The sequence below is a fragment of the Diorhabda carinulata genome, chromosome 7, assembly GCF_026250575.1.
Source record: "Diorhabda carinulata isolate Delta chromosome 7, icDioCari1.1, whole genome shotgun sequence".
In the NCBI taxonomy this organism is placed as follows: Eukaryota; Metazoa; Arthropoda; class Insecta; order Coleoptera; family Chrysomelidae; genus Diorhabda; species Diorhabda carinulata.
Window position 1 is genome coordinate 5,878,163 of NC_079466.1, and position 17,777 is coordinate 5,895,939.

Sequence of the window (17,777 nt, forward strand, 5' to 3'; positions counted from 1 at the left end):
AATTGTTGACACACTACTGATTTTTGAAACAATACATATAAATTACTTACTTATTCCTTATACCTTTCTACCCTTGTTTGAGCCGTGGAGTTGAGTTTCTTTTTTCTTCAGTTCGTTTCTCCAAACTTATCTTAATTTTCTTCGATTCTTTTTTTGTGGTAGAAACTCATCTAGTTTCATTCCTCTATTCTCAGAACTTTTGTTAATTCCGTTTATCCAGGCCTTCCTCTACCACTGATCTTTATTGGTCTGTTGTTTCAATATTATTCCTATTATTTGTTCAGTCATCCTTTTCTCATCTTTAAACCATCTTAGTTGATTCTATTCTGTTTGTTGCTCTGTAGGTTTTGTATCTCATATCTGTCTCTATATTTCGTTTTTATGTAGTCTAATTGGGTCTCGTTCAACTTCTTTGGAAAAATCTCATATCCATTATTTGTATATTTTTCCTATGTTTTACTATTGTTGTCCACGTTTCGGAGCCATGTTAGTAGGGCATGAATATTCTTTTATAAATTCCGTTAGATATTTCATTGTTTGCACTTTTTGTTCTTTCTGTAATGTTTTTGTTTAATTTTCCATCATTAGCGAAGGTATTTAAAGTTTTCATGTTTGTCTATGTTCCTGTTTATGATCATTGACTTGCTTTTATCTGTGTTTATGTCCAAGTTTTATTTTTTAATGTTTCTTCATCCACTTCAAATATATGCATAGTTGTAGTAATTTGTTCCATTTTTTCAGTGCCCTACTATATTACTTTTTAAATTGTTGGTGAGGTATAAAATAATAGAACTTTATTTATTATCAGGATAGAGACTACAGTCCACTTAGCACACCTCGTGGTATTCATGCCATTATAAAACAAGATGCTACCGCTTCTTGTTCGACTGCAGCAGATATTACCTCAACTCCTAATAAACGTTTTCCGAGTGATACACCTCGAACACCGACTCCTTTCAAGAAAGCTCTTGCGGATCTAGAAAAAAAATCAGGCCCTATTAAAAATCTTCCCGACACACCTTCATCTAGACTTGAAGACATCACAGAAATTATGAAGAAAGACCAAGACAGTTCACATTATGAAACAGATACTAGCGTTATGGTTACTGTAAGTTTTTCAATATTTTTTTTATTTTGTGTTTCATCTAACTAAATAGTATCGGGTGGTTAAACCAAAATGATGATTTTGAAATTGTACATTATATGATCAAGTAATCAGAATGGTGGAAATATTGTAGCCACACATATTCCATAAACTAGTCTGTATAATCTAAATTGAAAAATTAATATGGCGATCATTTTAATTTCCTTTGTTTTGTCATATTACTCTTTTTAACACTGTTAATTCACAAAATTGGTCTTGGACTAATACATATTAAACTGACAAATTTTAGTGAAAATTAACCATTTAATCAAATATGTATTATAGAAATTTTTTTGTATATGTCTCTTCTCTAAAATTAGTGGACTTTACATTCCTTTTGTTTGTTCCTCAAATGTCAAATAGTTATTGCACAGTGTGATGCTAATATATTAAATTTTTTATTGTGTTTGAAATAAATTTCCTTATTACAATTTATTGAAAAAGTAAAATTGGAGATCTTATATTAAAAAACCCATTGAAGTTTCCATTATTTCTTTTTCATTATTATAAGCTGTTTAACTGAAATTATTTATTGCTGTCTATGCTTAAGATAGTAAATATTGACCTAAATAACAAAGTCAATGCTCAGCAAGTATTAGACTGAAGATCTGAGGTCTCAGGTAATCTCAGTTCTAAATATATTCTTTGAAAGAGAGGTATAAATGATTACGTTATGCTCGATTTAAGACAATATCCTTGAATATTTACTATATACACGTGCTTATTTCTTATTTATTCACAAGAACACTCTTGAACTCCAAATTAATTATATCACAATAAATCCCGTGCCTCTGTAATGACAGTATCTTAGATGTAAACAGACATAACTTGAGTTTCCAGTTGAAGAAAAATTCTTTTTCGAGAGTTAAACCACACGTTATTAATTTTTTTCTTGTTCTGTAAACTCGGAATTAATTGATCTATCTATCAAATCTCGTTTTACAATGTAAAATTGGTTTTTCCTTCAAAAAAAAAATAATATTGTCATGAATTTATACAAAAAATTATTATATGAAGGTAGAATTAGAAGATAAATAAATGTATTTCTCACTTTCAACTACTATTGTAAGCAAAACATATTTAAAGTCTCATATTGATTAAAGGCATTCCATATTTCAATGAGTGTATAAATAAATCTCGTGAGTGACAATCAATTACATAAAGAGGCTCTATTGGATTGAGGTCAGGGTTATTAGCTTGCCATACTTGAATTTCGAACTCTTCAATGCAATCGGGTATTGTCGTGGACGAAAAGGAAAATTTCCTCTACAAAGAGAGAAAGTGAACATTTGGTTTAGACAGTGCTTTCCTTACCATTAATGAATCTCCACTACATACATACCTTAGTTGCATGCGGTATTGCAGAAACCATTCTGAGCCGATTCATCATTGCCAAATAGAGAAAATTTCAACTCATCCTAGAACTGGTGTATAGGGATTAACATTGTTGTAGTTGCAACGACTGTGGGCTTCACATTCAACACTCGAATAAGTTCCCTCATCGTATCATTGTTTGTTACTTGCTGGTAGCACTACAAAAAATCCTGGAGAAGCATAGCAGACTTAACAAACATTTGTGTTAGCGCTTAAAGTCATCAAATCTATCCTGACCTTGTTTACGTTTTTTCCGTCTCTTGTAACGTAACGTTTTCAATACTCTATAAATCGATAATTGTGTCACATTCAAATATAGTTACATCGTGAGGGGATACGTTTAACGTAAGTAATTTAAGAGATGGAGTACTACATGAAGACATAATAATCTAAGGAGACTTTTAGTACAAAGGTGCTCTCAAAGCAGTGTAGAAAGACAAATCGGCATTCTTTGTTATATGTTGATGGATCAAGTGAGTTATGAAACTAACAAACAGTGGACTACAACAAAAACCAGCTGAGAAAGGATTAAATTTTGTTAAAACTATTAGTATTCATATGTGTCAGAACAAACGAGATAAAGAAGCTATTGGAACAGACTCTATGGATTCTTAAGACATTATCTTCGCACAAGCAAACGAAAATCATAATCAATGTCTTCGGCTAAATCAAACCAATCAAAAGTGGAAGATTAATTTCGATAACTTGACTATAATCGTACATTTAGTTTCACAATAACATGGGAAGAATGTGTTATTTCGAAATTGCATTCATCCGATGATTCATCAAAGGGATGTTGTTAAAAGCTACTCAGAAAACATGCCAGTTGGAAAAAACATTTATGGCGAAAAAGGATGAAAACAACTTGACTATTTATACTTGTGAAACACCTTTCCAGCCAACCAAATTGCTGTAGAATATTCCTCATTTGTACTCATTTGAAAATGATATTTTCATTGTAGCAAATTTACATTTATTCCACAGCAGTGAAAAGTTTTGACAAGTTATGATCAATCCAAAAAAATAACTTTATTTTAGATATAAATATATGATATACAAAATTTAGCTAACTAATAAGAGAAATAAGAAATTATGCATTAAATTTGTCAGGGAATCTATTCTTATATTATACATAAAATATCTCGGTCTAAATTAAAACTTCTTTCATTACTATACTTATTATTTTTTACTAATAAAAGTTACAAGTTACTATGCAATGCAACTAAGTTCGGATTAAAGTGTATAAAGTGTAAAGTAATGTAGTGTATTATGTAGCAGTGAAAAGAGAAATCAGCCGTTGTTACCGAGCTAGTTACTATTTTATTTTTCTTCATAGAACGATAGTGGCTATATGACTGGAAAACGAAAAGGCGCTGCATCCTCCGCAGCAGGCAAAGAAAACGTTCTTCCTAACAAGAGAGTGCGCAAAGCTTTAGCCCCTTCCTGGGCTTCTTCCTCATCTCAAATGAGCTCTTCGGATATCTCTTTCGCTGTCGAGACTCCTGTAAGTAAAATCGAATTGCATGCTTAAAACTGTTACTTAGACCAACATTCAAGTAGAAGAATATACTTTTTTATAATATGTAATAAACTGAAAATAAAACTATTAAAAATGTGTATGGTAACTTTTAATCTTTTCTAAAGCTATGATGGGTAAACGTTAGCATATACATTATATTATTTCTATTTGACTCAACCATTAAATTTGCTTAGCTTGAAAATATTTTCGAAAGGATAATGTTATCTATTCAACAACAGTGAATTCATATTATTCTACCCAAACACCGATCCTTGATATTTCATTACAAGAATTAGAGCAGAAGTAAGCTCTGAATTTTACATGAATACAAAATAGTTTTTATTCCAACCTAGTATTAAGTATTTCATGTATGTCGTAGGAAAGTATAGTGTACAACACGTGCTAAAACTGGACTTGTGTGAAAAGGTGATGAGCCATACTAGTTGTACAATAACTAATTTAAAAACAACAAATATAAAGATTAGATAATATTTATTTTAATAATTTTGACAAATAATAAATACGTGAATAAACTAGTACTATCCATAAAAGTTTTCATGGGCATTGAAAAAATATATACACTGAACAGTTGAACAATTTCACAACTTATTAAATTTTTATAGAAATGTATGCCTTCCTTATGTATTGTACTTATACATTTAATGGTAATTGCTTTACACTTAATATATAACAATTATTCTTATTTTGTGAAGATTTGTCTTGATTTTACATATCTTTTCATAGAAAATCAGTTTAAAATAGCTAGTAGAAATTTGACTTTTCGTCCTACATCCGTCTTTATCAAAATATTTTGATAATATCAAGACAAATCATCACTAAATATATATAAAAAGTCTAAGAAGTATAAAGTTAAAAAAACAATTATTCTTTCGAAAATAACAATAATGTATCAGTTTTGTAAGCAAAGTACAAAATTCAATTTTACTTTCAGAGTAAATCTTTGGGTGATGACACCTCAATATTATTTTCAACTCCATCATCAATAATGAAAGACTCATTAGGAGTAACAGGATTGATGGATTATCCCCCACAGGCGGGGTCCTCCAAGGTACTTGGATGGTTTCATTTTGGAGATAATAATTTCCTTTCCTGAATTCCCATATTCCAAAATATCGTACCTGTTTTCCCTGTCAAAACCATATTCTTAGTTGTCTTGCAATGTCTTTGGGGTTAGTTTATTTTTTTTGGTGTTTGGTCTTTTGCTTGAAGTCTATTATTATTTCCAATTTCGGAATTGCCTCTTTGGTTTCAGGGCCGGTTTGATAGGTCTCAACAAAATTGATATTTTCATCTAAGATTATGAGTTACTCAATAAAAAGGGAAGTATTGATCAATGGTAAAAATTAAACAATGATCATTACTTTACGATGAAACCTCCAACCGTTTGGTCTAAACTTTCCTTGAAAATGTATGTATTGAATTCCATAATAGTGAAAATTGTATTTAGATTTGATTATATAGATTTAAAAAAAATGTGATATAATTTTATATATATTATTTTCAGTAGAATGAATAACTGTTGCATTGTGTTTCTCACTTGTATTTTAAAATGAAATTATCTATAATTTTTAAAAGTTTTAAACCATTATTTGTAAAATTATTCTCTCAATAAATGGTATAACATATTGGAAATTATTTTACGGAATACAGTTATATCAATGTAATTTGCTATCATAAATCTACTGTTCCATTTCCCATTTTAATTACCCTTTTTCTGTTTTTTCATAGAATCAAAATTGATGGGTATCATATTCCCAAAATTCATTTAAGGATATTTTAAAAGAATTAAATTCACCATTTGTCCCAATTTCAGGGACATGAAAGGCCACTTGGGAGAGAAAATTCTAGCATTAAAAGTATTTCACAAATAAATTTTATTCTCGTTTTTATTCGAATTTTGAATCATATTTTAACAAAACTCCAATTTTTTATATTGTCCTCACTACATTTTGGTAAAATTGAATATGAAGCCAGTGAAACAGTATTTTATAATTTATTGATATGTACACTAGTGGTGTAGCATTAAGTTAGAGATTGTACTTGATTATTCTTATTTTCCGCAAAATTTTTTCCATTAATGTAGACAATAACTTACAAGATACTCTATAAAAAGTAATATTGATAAAAACAAAAGATTATACTCTCGAAATTTTTTCTATTGGCATTATAAAAAATATTACATTTGATTGAATTCAAAACAATTGTTAGAATCGAAAAATTCTAGCAATCATCAGTACAAGTTTTCATTTTCTGAAATCATTGTTTGCATTTTTATATATTTTCTCCATTTATGTATACTTTGTACTGGTGCTACTGAAAATGTGGATTCATTAAGAGTTTCATTATAGCTCTATTGATTTTCAAAAAATTTAACATTATAGAACTCGTAAAATCCAATTTGTTTCACATTATCTCTGTACAACACTGTTTTTAGGAAACTAATGTCTATAATTGATTAATTTCTATGGAAATTGAATAATATGAGTAGTTTATTGATAACAAGAATTGAATTATGCAGAATATACGATGAAAGTGGATATATTTCTCCATCTTTTTTCTAATCTTAATAATTATTTAGAATTATTAGATATAAAAATTTTATTGAAGATTTATCTTTATTTAACAATTGAATAAAAAAGAATTGATAACATAAATTTAAGCCTTTTTAATACTCTAACAACCACAGGTATAAAAGTTGGTTCAAACTATTTTTAAACTGGCCCTGAATTAACCATAATTTTTGCATGAATCTTTTGAAAATAGCCGGTGAACTAATTTAAGGGAAAAAAATTCAATTAAAGAGTTTGCTTAGAAAAATATTAGATTTAATATATTGCCATTTGAATATTCTTTGTACTTATTATTATCTTGAACTCTTACAATGTACTTGGGTTAAGAATAAATTTCTAGTAATTTGAAATGTAAAAATCTAATGGAAAACTGGAGAGCTTCTAACAAAATATTTTTCCAGGAAGTGAAATAATCGTGAACTCCAAATATTGGCAATGTTTACATAGTTGCTAAATCAGTTGTTCTATCAGGATCTACTTATTAAATATGATATGGTCACTTGAAAGCATAATTGTGGTGGTCCTTCATACCTCATAAATCTGTTAATCTGTATCATTAACCTTTATGGTAGAAGGAAATATTTAAAACTGGTAGATCAACACCATGCTTCTCTGATATCAGTTTAATAACGTTGCTGTAGAATCAATGTCTATCTTAGTGACTTCAGCTATAGCTTGGAGACAATAATCTTTGTATAGGATATTACTAATAGCATATTAACCATTTTGTGTTTCTTCTCACCCAAATTTATCTATTTCATATGATCAAAAGCAAAAGTAAGCTATTGTCTGGAAATTTGTTGTCTCTACCCAATTTACACTCGCATTCCATTTCTTTATCCGAGGATAAGAAGTTTATTTATAAATATTATATATTCTCTTTCTATAACCGGAGCTACGGTCCTTTGAGAACCAGGGCTTTCTCAACAATCTACTATCAATCCTGTTTGTTATGAGCAAGGTGCCTTTAACGACGAATCCCGAGCTGAATCAGGTCATTCAACCATCGAAGACGAGGTCTTCCTCTCAGTTACCGCCCTCCAGGAACTCCATACATGGCTCTGCCCGGGTATCAATTAGAAGGCATCGTCTCCACGTGTCCCAGCCACCTTTGACACGCCCCCCGAATGAATGCCATCAAATCTGACTCGCCATACATACGTCTCTGCCCATCAGATCTGTCCCGTATGTGACTACGGGACAGATTTTTGTCTTGTAAATTGTGAGCTTTGACCTTCGTGAGAGCCTTCTAAACTTGAAGGCTCTCTGAACTGCCCAGAAACATTGTTCTCCACAGCAACTCTTGCCTTGATCTCTGTTCTCACATAATTATTTTCAGTTAACAAGGCCCAAGATATTGGAATTGGTGGCACACAGGGAAACAATGTTCTCTGACTTAAAACATGGTTTAGGGGTCAGGGTTTTCCTTGAGGTTCTTATGTACATGGTGTTCTGTTCATTGATTTTGAGTCCTCTTGCTGTGTGAGCCTATTGCAAATAGTTCCTCCAGGATTCGTTCAGATGCTCCTTGCGGCACCTTCCAGTGAGAAATTGAACAGTTTGCTGCTAGTGGGTCTCCCTGGTATTTGTAATATGTGGTGGTCCTTTATACCTCATAAATCTGTATGTTTAATCTTTATGGTATAATGAAGTATTTAAAACTTGTAGATCAACACCATGCTTCTCAGATATCTGTTTAATCAAGTTGATACACATTCTAGAAATTTGTTGTCTCTACTCAATTTATACTCGCATTCCATTTCTTCACATGCCAAAATACAATAAACTCCCAATTATCCGAGGAAAGAAGTTTATAGATATTACATACATACCCTTAATTTAGTAATTTATGAAGTAAAATTTTAGAAAAAATCTGTCTCCCTCAATACCTTGGACATATAGAAATGAATGCTACTTTATAAATATTGCATATATATTTGAAAAAAATAGGAGTAATTTACAATGAAATTTGCAATCTTAACACAAATACATAAAGTAACTATCCAAACGTGTAACGTGTTACCTACATATTTAAGGATTTGAAAATATTTATTGGATGTTTCAATTAGTAGAGTTTATAGTTTTCTTTATTCTCTATTGCCAATAACGCAGTTAAAAATGTAACGAATGTGGATAATACGAGCTTGCTTATTTGTGTAACCGCCAATTTATAATTTTTAATACAAAACTCTCTTCTTTGATAGCTGTAGATATTTGAACATAACCTGATTGAATTTTATGTAGTCTGTCTTTAATGTATACTAAGTATCCTAAAGCCTTAAATGGTAAAACAGATTAATATTTAAATTGTTTCTAGTCTCCTGCATGTTAAATTCTTTTCCAAAATCCAATGATCTGCCTAACAATATTCTAGCAACCAACTGAGTAAATCCTTACGAGTGTTGTAAAATATATTTATAAGAAGTTTCTTTCATATATTTTCATTGTTTATGACTTCAGTTCACATCAACATTTTGATTCAATTTTTAAGGAAACGTGTATACTTTGAAATTTAAGTCTATCCCAGACTAGTTAAGGAAACAATCAAAAATATATATTAATTTTTATCATAAGCATACAGTTACACTTCTATACCAACAATTATGGTAATTTATTTAATCTATAACTACATACTATTTTCTAAATTTCAACTGCTAAATTATATACAGAGATATATTAGGAATTAGGATCTTATCTTGGATTATATCTTTGTTGGTACCTTTCCCTATCCAGTCTAGTCTATTGAAAAAAGATAAACCAAAGTGCCCCTTACCTTTTTATCCATTTAATCCTCTGCAGCTTATGCCAACGCACAAAAACGCAAGTATACCATTATTTGCTTTTTAATTTAAATAACAATCTTATTTATGTAACTGCAAGAACGTCTAATATATTTTATTCTTGTTATTTGTGTTGTTAACAGATTTATTATTTTATGAAAAACATTCTATTGCTCAGAGATCTTAATTCAATTTAGGTGTAAGATTATTTTAATTTAAAACCAAATCATCTAAGCAACAAGTCTCTAAATATTAACAAGTATTAAGTTCATTTCCCTAATTGATAACGATTGTAAAGTAATCGTGTTCACACGTTTATAGTATAATTCTTGCCCTATCTTATTCTTGTTTACTGATTTTTATCTTTCAGGAGGAAGTAAAATAGTTGAAATAAATTAGACTATTTACTCATTTATTAAAACAGTTATGTGAATATGATACTTGCTAGCTCCTGAAGGTAAAATATAATGTAAAATACATTGAATAGTGAAGGGAGTATGAAATAGAAAAGACCAAAGATGAAGTTGTCAGTAGTACAAGTTTATAAATTCCAACGATTGTATAACAATATAATTTGATTTTTACGTTGGAAATTATTATTTTTTTGTTTTATACTGTTATTTGCTCTTATATTGGATCAGTAGATTTCAAATAGTCATTATATACTAGTTGGCAAAGCCCTTATTATTTACTAATATCGAGTCAAAAAATATATTTGAACATATTTGAATCTCAGATTCGTAAAGTTAGCTTATAAGTTTATTTATTTTATTACATAGCTGTTACATAATTTTTCTAGAGCAGTAGAATGTTGAAGTATTATTTTCTAAAAGCCAAATATTAGTAGGCTACTTTTGTTATTTTTTCTTTTTTTTTTTTAATTGTAGGATATAGCACCTTTATTTCTTAGTAACTTGTAGTTATTTTTTTGTTGCACAAGAATTTCTATTTTAAATGTGTTCTTGCACTAGATTTTAAGTTACCACAAAGAAAATGCTTTTCAATTATTGAAGTAAAAGAAAACATTTCATTTTGTCTTTGGTTTCAATAATGTTTAAAAATTTGGAACAATTAATCAATAACATTTAAGTACTTACTTTTGTAATGAGAAAACAAAATTGGAAACATCTTTTTTATTGTGACACAGATACTAAAAACAATGAATAATAAATTTTATTAGGTTTATGCTCTAAATTTTTAAAATATAGACTGAATTCATGTAAAATAATATCCAGTATTTTAAACTCTGTAATTATACACTGAAATGTTTTCCGTTTACTTATATTAGGTTTTTTCACTTTCGTGAGGCTTGGGTAGTAGTTATCAATGGTATGTGTGTGTGGTGGTATATTGTAGCATAATGTCCTTGTCCTGGCAGCGCCCGCTTCCCGTCAGTGTTCCGACAACAACCCGAGGAGCTTCCTCTGGTTCAACTGTTCTGCGTAGTTCTGCTGCCAAACGGATCACCTTTGAAGAACCAGGTCCTGTTGCTCCAAAGGTGAGCTTTAAGATTTCTCTAACTAGGAAGTCGAAACAACCAAATTTTTAGTTATGAGTTATTTTTGTTCATTTCGATAATATCCGTCTCTTATGAGATAGCAAAAAGTTGTATCTGTTTTAAACGACCTTCGTGCTACAAATATCAAAGAATATATTTTTCCAACTAATTTACGATTTATTAATAAAATTATCTTCCAGTTTATTGGCAATGGTATTAAATGTAAATCCAGGACTGGTGGTAATGTACACATTTTTCTTCTCAATAAATGTATCGCTTTTTGTAAATTTAGATTGATCATAATATATATTTGGTTTAACCACCGAATTTTATACAGATATATATGTGGTGTGTGTTTACTAACAAACATTTAACAATATTCTAGTATCTAATAATTCCAATCGATTTATTTTTTGAGTGGTGGTACACAAAAAGCAAGAAAATATATCTCAATCATTTGATTTAGTTTCTTGATCCAGTACTATCTTCTTTTGCCAAGATTACAATCTTTATGAGTCCACAAACCATCACAAACATTTTGTGGTTAATTCACATGAATTTATTTATCTACTTTACAGAAACCTTGTATTACAAAGAATTGTAGAATCGTAGAAATACAATACTATGAATTCACTCATTTCCAAAATTGAAAAAAAAGTTTGCTGATTTATCATTATGGGACTTCCTTGCTTTAATAGCCATTATGATGTACATACTATTTAACCAATTATTCATAAAACAATTAACATATTTTTTATTAAGAAATTTATTTCGATTTTTACCAATTTCCTTTGGATTTTTGGACTAAACATTCGAAAGTTTGAAAGGACTAAGATTATTTATTCTTAAATTACCTAAATTTAGGTAGTTCAGAACAATGTTATAAACTTTGACCGAATTGGCATTATCTTAACTAGTAATTTCACAAAATCTGACAAATTTGACTTTCATTAATGGCTGGTTATAGTTTCACCGAGAGAATCTTTGCCCTTCTCAGCCCCTGTAGATTGTCCCAATAATTGGTTAAACTCCTAACTACCTTCTCTTCCAATGCCTTTTCTGTTGTTCTGTAGTTGATACCACAGAAGGGTTCAGGTCTTATGAAGGATTTATCAGCCCCTACTTTAGCAAATCTGTCATTTATTTATAATCAAAGCAAATTGATTTCAAAGTACATATTTGACAATTTTTTTATAAATTACAATAATATTAAATATATTACTATATATAGACTAATAGAAATAAAACAAAAATATATTTCTCAATAAAAAGTGGTTAATTAAAATATTACACATAAAATATCGAGAGCATTATTCAGTTTTGTTTAGAGCCATCGGCAAACTTGTAAAATGTTTCAAATTTTTATAAGGATATGGGAAAAATGCACCACGTACAAATAACTCAACCACAGCACAATGACTATGGATTAGTAACAAGAGTCACAAATGCATTACCAATATAAAATTAATTACTTCATTACCAGTGGTGTTGTGGGTTAAGAACTCGAAATAAAACCGTATAAATCTATCGATAAAACAAATGGCACAGAGGTAACTCGAATGTTGAAGCCTTGATAAAAATCAAATAAAAGATCGAAACATTGGCAATAAAAAAATTTTTAAAAAGTTTTATTTCGAGTCCTCAAGAAGGACAATGACATTATTTTCTTTTCATATTTCTCAACTGGATTGCTATTTATGTTAGCAGACCTACTTATGGTTCTAACAAACTAAAAAATTCACATTGAATAATCTGCGTGAAACGTATGAGGTTTGCGTGAAATCTACCTATTTCCCATAACATACTAGGAAGATTTCATTGATTATACCAAATTTAAAAAAAATTTCTTGAATGATCATTATATTTTTTTCCAGCTCGATTATCTTTGGGTGATGGTTGCTTGCGGACGAACTCAAGATCAACTAGATCTTACAGAACAGGCACACAAGTTTCTTAAAACATCGGGTTTGAAACCACGTTCATTGAACTTTTGATATTCGTGAATAATGTATATAAACTACATTCGTTGTTAGAATGTGGACCGTTTACAAAGAATTGTAGTGCAAATAGTTTGTTTTTTACTTATATAGATTTTGTTATTTGTAAGTTTTATTTTATAATTTGACTTCAGTCAAACTATGCACAGTATGTAATTATAGTAGTATTTATATAAAGTATTCTATTTGAACAATCTCGCCAATGCCTACCAAATAATTTATTTATAATATTGGTTTTAAAATTGAATAGTTTGTTAAAAATAGTTCAACTTGCATCACCACGCCATTATTTGCAATATCTTATATTGATTGGATATTTTATATTGAATTATATTTCAAAATGTATGTCAACCCCTTGTAATAATGTCGCGATGATTTGGCTCTAATGTTGGCCTGATTGTCCAAAAATAACTATAATTTTACTTTTAAATTATGTAATTGGTACAGTTACGTTTTTAAAATAACTGAAATTTTTTCTATCTACATTTCACTTTATGGATTTAAAAGAATTTGTTGTTATTTGTACAAAAATGAAGATATTAGCACACTTGTCAAAGGTTTTTTCAATTGTTCTAAAGCAACAGACATGCAAAATTCTACTTAATTCTTAACAACTCAACAACACTTAGAGAATATTTATTTTTGGAGGCAGGCACATACATTTAAGTGTATAAGGTGTATAGCACATTATTTAAATGTTTTTAATAATAACAATACCATATATACCACATGAACTTATAACTCACCTGAGCCAAGGAAAATAAAGTAACAGAAATCTTCTATCTTCGTTTAAGTACAGTCCTCATCATGACTGTATATCTGTGTTACAAATAATTAAAAGATTTATCTATCTGATACATATTTATGTTGAACTGTGTTTGCAACATATACACGCATGTGTTGTAACGTTCAAATTTTTTTGTTACAACACACCTGGTATGTGTTATATTAATTTATTTATCATAATTAAAATTTATTTGCACTAACCTAATTAATTTTGTGAAACAAGTTTCTTTATATTACAAGTTGTCAGACAACATAATATAATATTTCAGCTTATGGCGCAAATATAATTGCAGGAAAAAGAAAAACAAACCAAAGACAGTACTCCAACATATTCCTATGATATTTTGGTAAAGTGTAATGGGAATCCAGTGAAATTTTTCAGTTTATCATAATTTGTCGTTACACTATATTTAAACATACACTGATAAATTGTAATTAAGTTGGTTAGATTTTCATTTATATATTTATGTTCTGTAATTTTTTTCCCAGTACTACATTTTCTCATTCTGTTGAATGGTAAATTTTTGTATCTTAGTAGTAGATGAATTGATAGTTTTCTTTTTGTGCACCTTTATCTCATAACAATTTTGTTTATGATCTCTAACGCTATAATTCCTGCTCATTTTACACTTTAACGTTGACCATTATCCAACTTTCCTACTACATTGTAGAGGTAACAAATTGTTCTTCTGTTGGTCTGCAAGTATCTTCTTATAATTTATATAATTTGTAATTTTTTTCAATTCAAAGGTGGTGCAAAAAATATATTTATGAATTTTTTTGTATAATACCAAGTTTTATATTATAAATAAACAATATTTTGTTCGTTCAATATTGGTGATGTAAATTGTTATTTTTTTACCACAAACATTTTAATATAAATGTATGTTACTGTATAAGAATGTTCATAATCCTACTTTTGTGTTTGTTAGAATTTGTACAAGTTTAGTATTTTAACAAAAATTGATTAGTAAATTAATATAAATTTGTATTATTTGATGTAAAAAATATTAAAAAAAATGAACTGGCTTTTGAAGCTTTAAAAGCTTAATCGATTATAAGAGATATTTTGGAGACATAATTTTAAATCACTTTCAAGTTATAATTTATTTAATATTTCACATCCCATATATATTGTATTATATGATTCCAAAAATTTCCATGATGTGAAAATAAAATTTTTATTTATTTGATTATCACTGTATATTGTAATAAAACTTGCTATCTTTACAATTTTTCATTTCTTTCCCCTTTCTTTATTTGTTTTTACTTTTATTAAGTTGATTGATTATAGTAAAATACTGCCTATATTTATATATCAATAATTTTAAATGAAACGCCTAGAAAGTTTATGATTCAATTTTTCCTACAAAATTTAGTAAAATTCTTAAATGCTGAAAATTTTCTTATATTAAAATTTTAATAATATACATACATACAAAAAAATGTAATATGGTGGTAAAATGCTGAACACAAATTCGGATTGATAAAATTGTTTATATATTTTTCCTCTTTAGATAAAGAAAAAAAGAGATTACCTAAATACAAATTAACAAAAAATATTATTTAAAATACTCTAAAAATGAAATAATCATGTCACAATTGAAATAGATGCTGATAACAAAGTTGAAAGTATGTTGTAGGAGTAGGTAGAAGAAAAGTTCTTCATATAGGAATTATTTCAAATAATTAACTGAAACATATGCAATTGAGGTACCAGAAAGTGAAGGCATTTGATGGTATTACTATGATTATTTACTCTATTTTTCATCTAATTATTAGAAAATAATAGTTCCTGTATGGATAGTTTTATGTTAAAAGGTAACTTGTGCAGCAATTAGTTTAAAATAGAAATTCTATTTTATATGTTGTTTTTTTTGCAATGAAACATAACCTAAATGTACTTTATTAAATAACGTCACGATTAAATGTCTAATTAAAGTATATTTTTCTAAAATTCCTTATAAAGTTTAAAAAAGTCTCTACCCTGGCATGTCCCCCTGCCAATTTCAGTTTAATTTGAAAACGATACATACTTTATTTGTATCAGTTATTAAACTAAAGTATGTTAAACACAAATTTCAATAAATATATTTAAGTTCTGGAAAAATAGAACAAAATTTATTTCTTTGCAATATATTTTAAACTTAACTTTTGTCCCACTGTTTCTGGGTATCTACTCTGGAAAATTTCATTCCGCTAGTACAAATACAAATATAAAACGGCCATATTCCAAACAGCGCTCAAAGTCATCTATCGGCGTAAAATTAGTAATGTAAAACACGTGAACCGTTTAGAGTACTGTCAATTGTTAGCTGTTACGATGTTTTGATTGGAAGTAATGGTTTCGCGAGATCATTGTGTCTCTCCACTGGTGAGTCATTAAAGTTATATTCTTCATTTAATTTATTTGCATTTACTGGTCTGATTTAATAATGATGCAATAGTTAAAATGTAATACATAATTTAACGAAAAATTTCTTATGTCAATTAAAACAATACAATTTATCATGAAAACATATCTTCCCTACCATATTTCCACTGGCAAGTTAACTGCCAGGGAAAATAATTTTAGTGCAAATAATCTTAGATATATTATATTTTTATCAACAAACAGTTTTAAATAATTTTTATAAATTCTTAAAAGTGCAAAATAAAGGAGGCTCTCAGTACATCTTATATATTAAAAAAATTGATGATTTCCATTGAAAGTCCTTTCAGGCGTTCTACCCAACCGATTTGCTTAATTTTTTTTTTTCAATGAAAGGTATTGATGCACAGATCAACCATCAACCATCGGATTTCATCTAATTTTCACCATTCTCAAGTTATACTCAAATGCGATTTCCCCCTGTACATTACTTATGGGAGTTTTTCACATACACACGTTCTATCCTCAATATCTCATGTTCTATTCAAGATAGAGACTTCGTTTTGGTTTAAGAACACTCGCTGAAACACCTTCTTTATTTTGAGTTTTTGAACACTTAAATCGGTTGAGTTGGAGAGGAGCTAGGCGCGGACATTCAATGTGGAGTTATGGATTTTTTTTAGGTTTTTGGCAGACCAATGAGTGGTTAGTGGCAAAGATATAGCATCTCTGAGAGATTTGTCAAATGCTATTCAGAAAAACTGTCCTAACATCAATGCTTTCATTATTGATGATGAAAATATCCTTGAAAAAGATGCTTTAATTGCTAGTGTCCATCAAGTGTTATGGAACATTAAAGATCCAAAAAAATTGAAAATGAAGTCTTCAAGCTGCTTTTGCAATGAAAATTGTGATTATTTCAAAATTGGTGTCATAATATACTCCTCTAATAGAAAAGTTCATCTTCGAGTCGATGATGTTTAAGGACCAGATTCGGAGAACGAGAATCCATTTGACAGTGAACAAGTCATTACACCAAAAGGTGGCAAGCACCATATAGGGAATGGAGAGAAACCATCGACATCCAAAAAAACCTTTAAAATCGATGATTTTATTCTTGTCAAACTACTCTCTAAGAAAACAGATTATCGTTACAAGGCTATGTGTATGGGTTTAGAAAATGATAAATACAGATAATATGTAAAATAGGGGACAAGAGTGGAAAATGATTTAAGGTCGAAGAAAACGATATTACATTTATCTCTGAAGATCAGATTAATCAGCCTTACCTATGCCAAACCTTTTTTTGAAAGGGCAGTGGATGTTCTACTGTTTCAAAGAGTCGGTGAACGTGTTGGAGAAAGCTTAAGTATTTATTTTTTGTTAATATAGGCAAGAGAGTGCCTTTAATTTATATTTCTCAATATATGTTATGATTAAAACATGTTTATTTAGTGAAATGTAGCATAGGCACAGGTAATATAAAAATCATGCTATTTATTGTAAGTCCGATTATTTGTATTACTTAAAAGATGCTAGTCTATATAATAAGTATTAATAAAAGGATATTTTATTATTTGTTGTAGGTACAATGCATCTTAATTAAAATATATTATTGTGTAATGACACTAACGATACTTTTGTTTTGAATTTCAGAAAAGGTTGACATAATATAGTTTATGAATGTTTAATATGATTGGTAAAAATGATAGTCTGA

The 17,777-nt window shown here is 29.0% G+C and overlaps 1 protein-coding gene across 11 annotated transcripts in view; it reads left to right on the forward strand.

Annotated features, from left to right (window-relative positions):
* The window catches only part of LOC130896465 (myb-related protein A), a 106,463-nt gene extending 91,541 nt beyond the window's left edge, over positions 1–14,922 (forward strand). For 2 of the 11 annotated variants that reach the window (XM_057804604.1, XM_057804605.1), the window contains exons 7-12: positions 809–1,108; positions 3,855–4,022; positions 4,990–5,106; positions 10,787–10,906; positions 11,107–11,151; positions 12,781–14,922. In XM_057804604.1, coding sequence (XP_057660587.1) covers positions 809–1,108; positions 3,855–4,022; positions 4,990–5,106; positions 10,787–10,906; positions 11,107–11,151; positions 12,781–12,900 — 870 coding nt within the window. In that variant the 3' untranslated portion in view covers positions 12,901–14,922. Of the gene's footprint in view, positions 1–808; positions 1,109–3,854; positions 4,023–4,989; positions 5,107–10,696; positions 10,907–11,106; positions 11,152–12,780 lie in introns of those variants that run through there. The other 9 variants (XM_057804606.1, XM_057804609.1, XM_057804608.1 and 6 more) reach the window with 5 other exon arrangements.
* Positions 14,923–17,777: the final 2,855 nt, after the last annotated feature.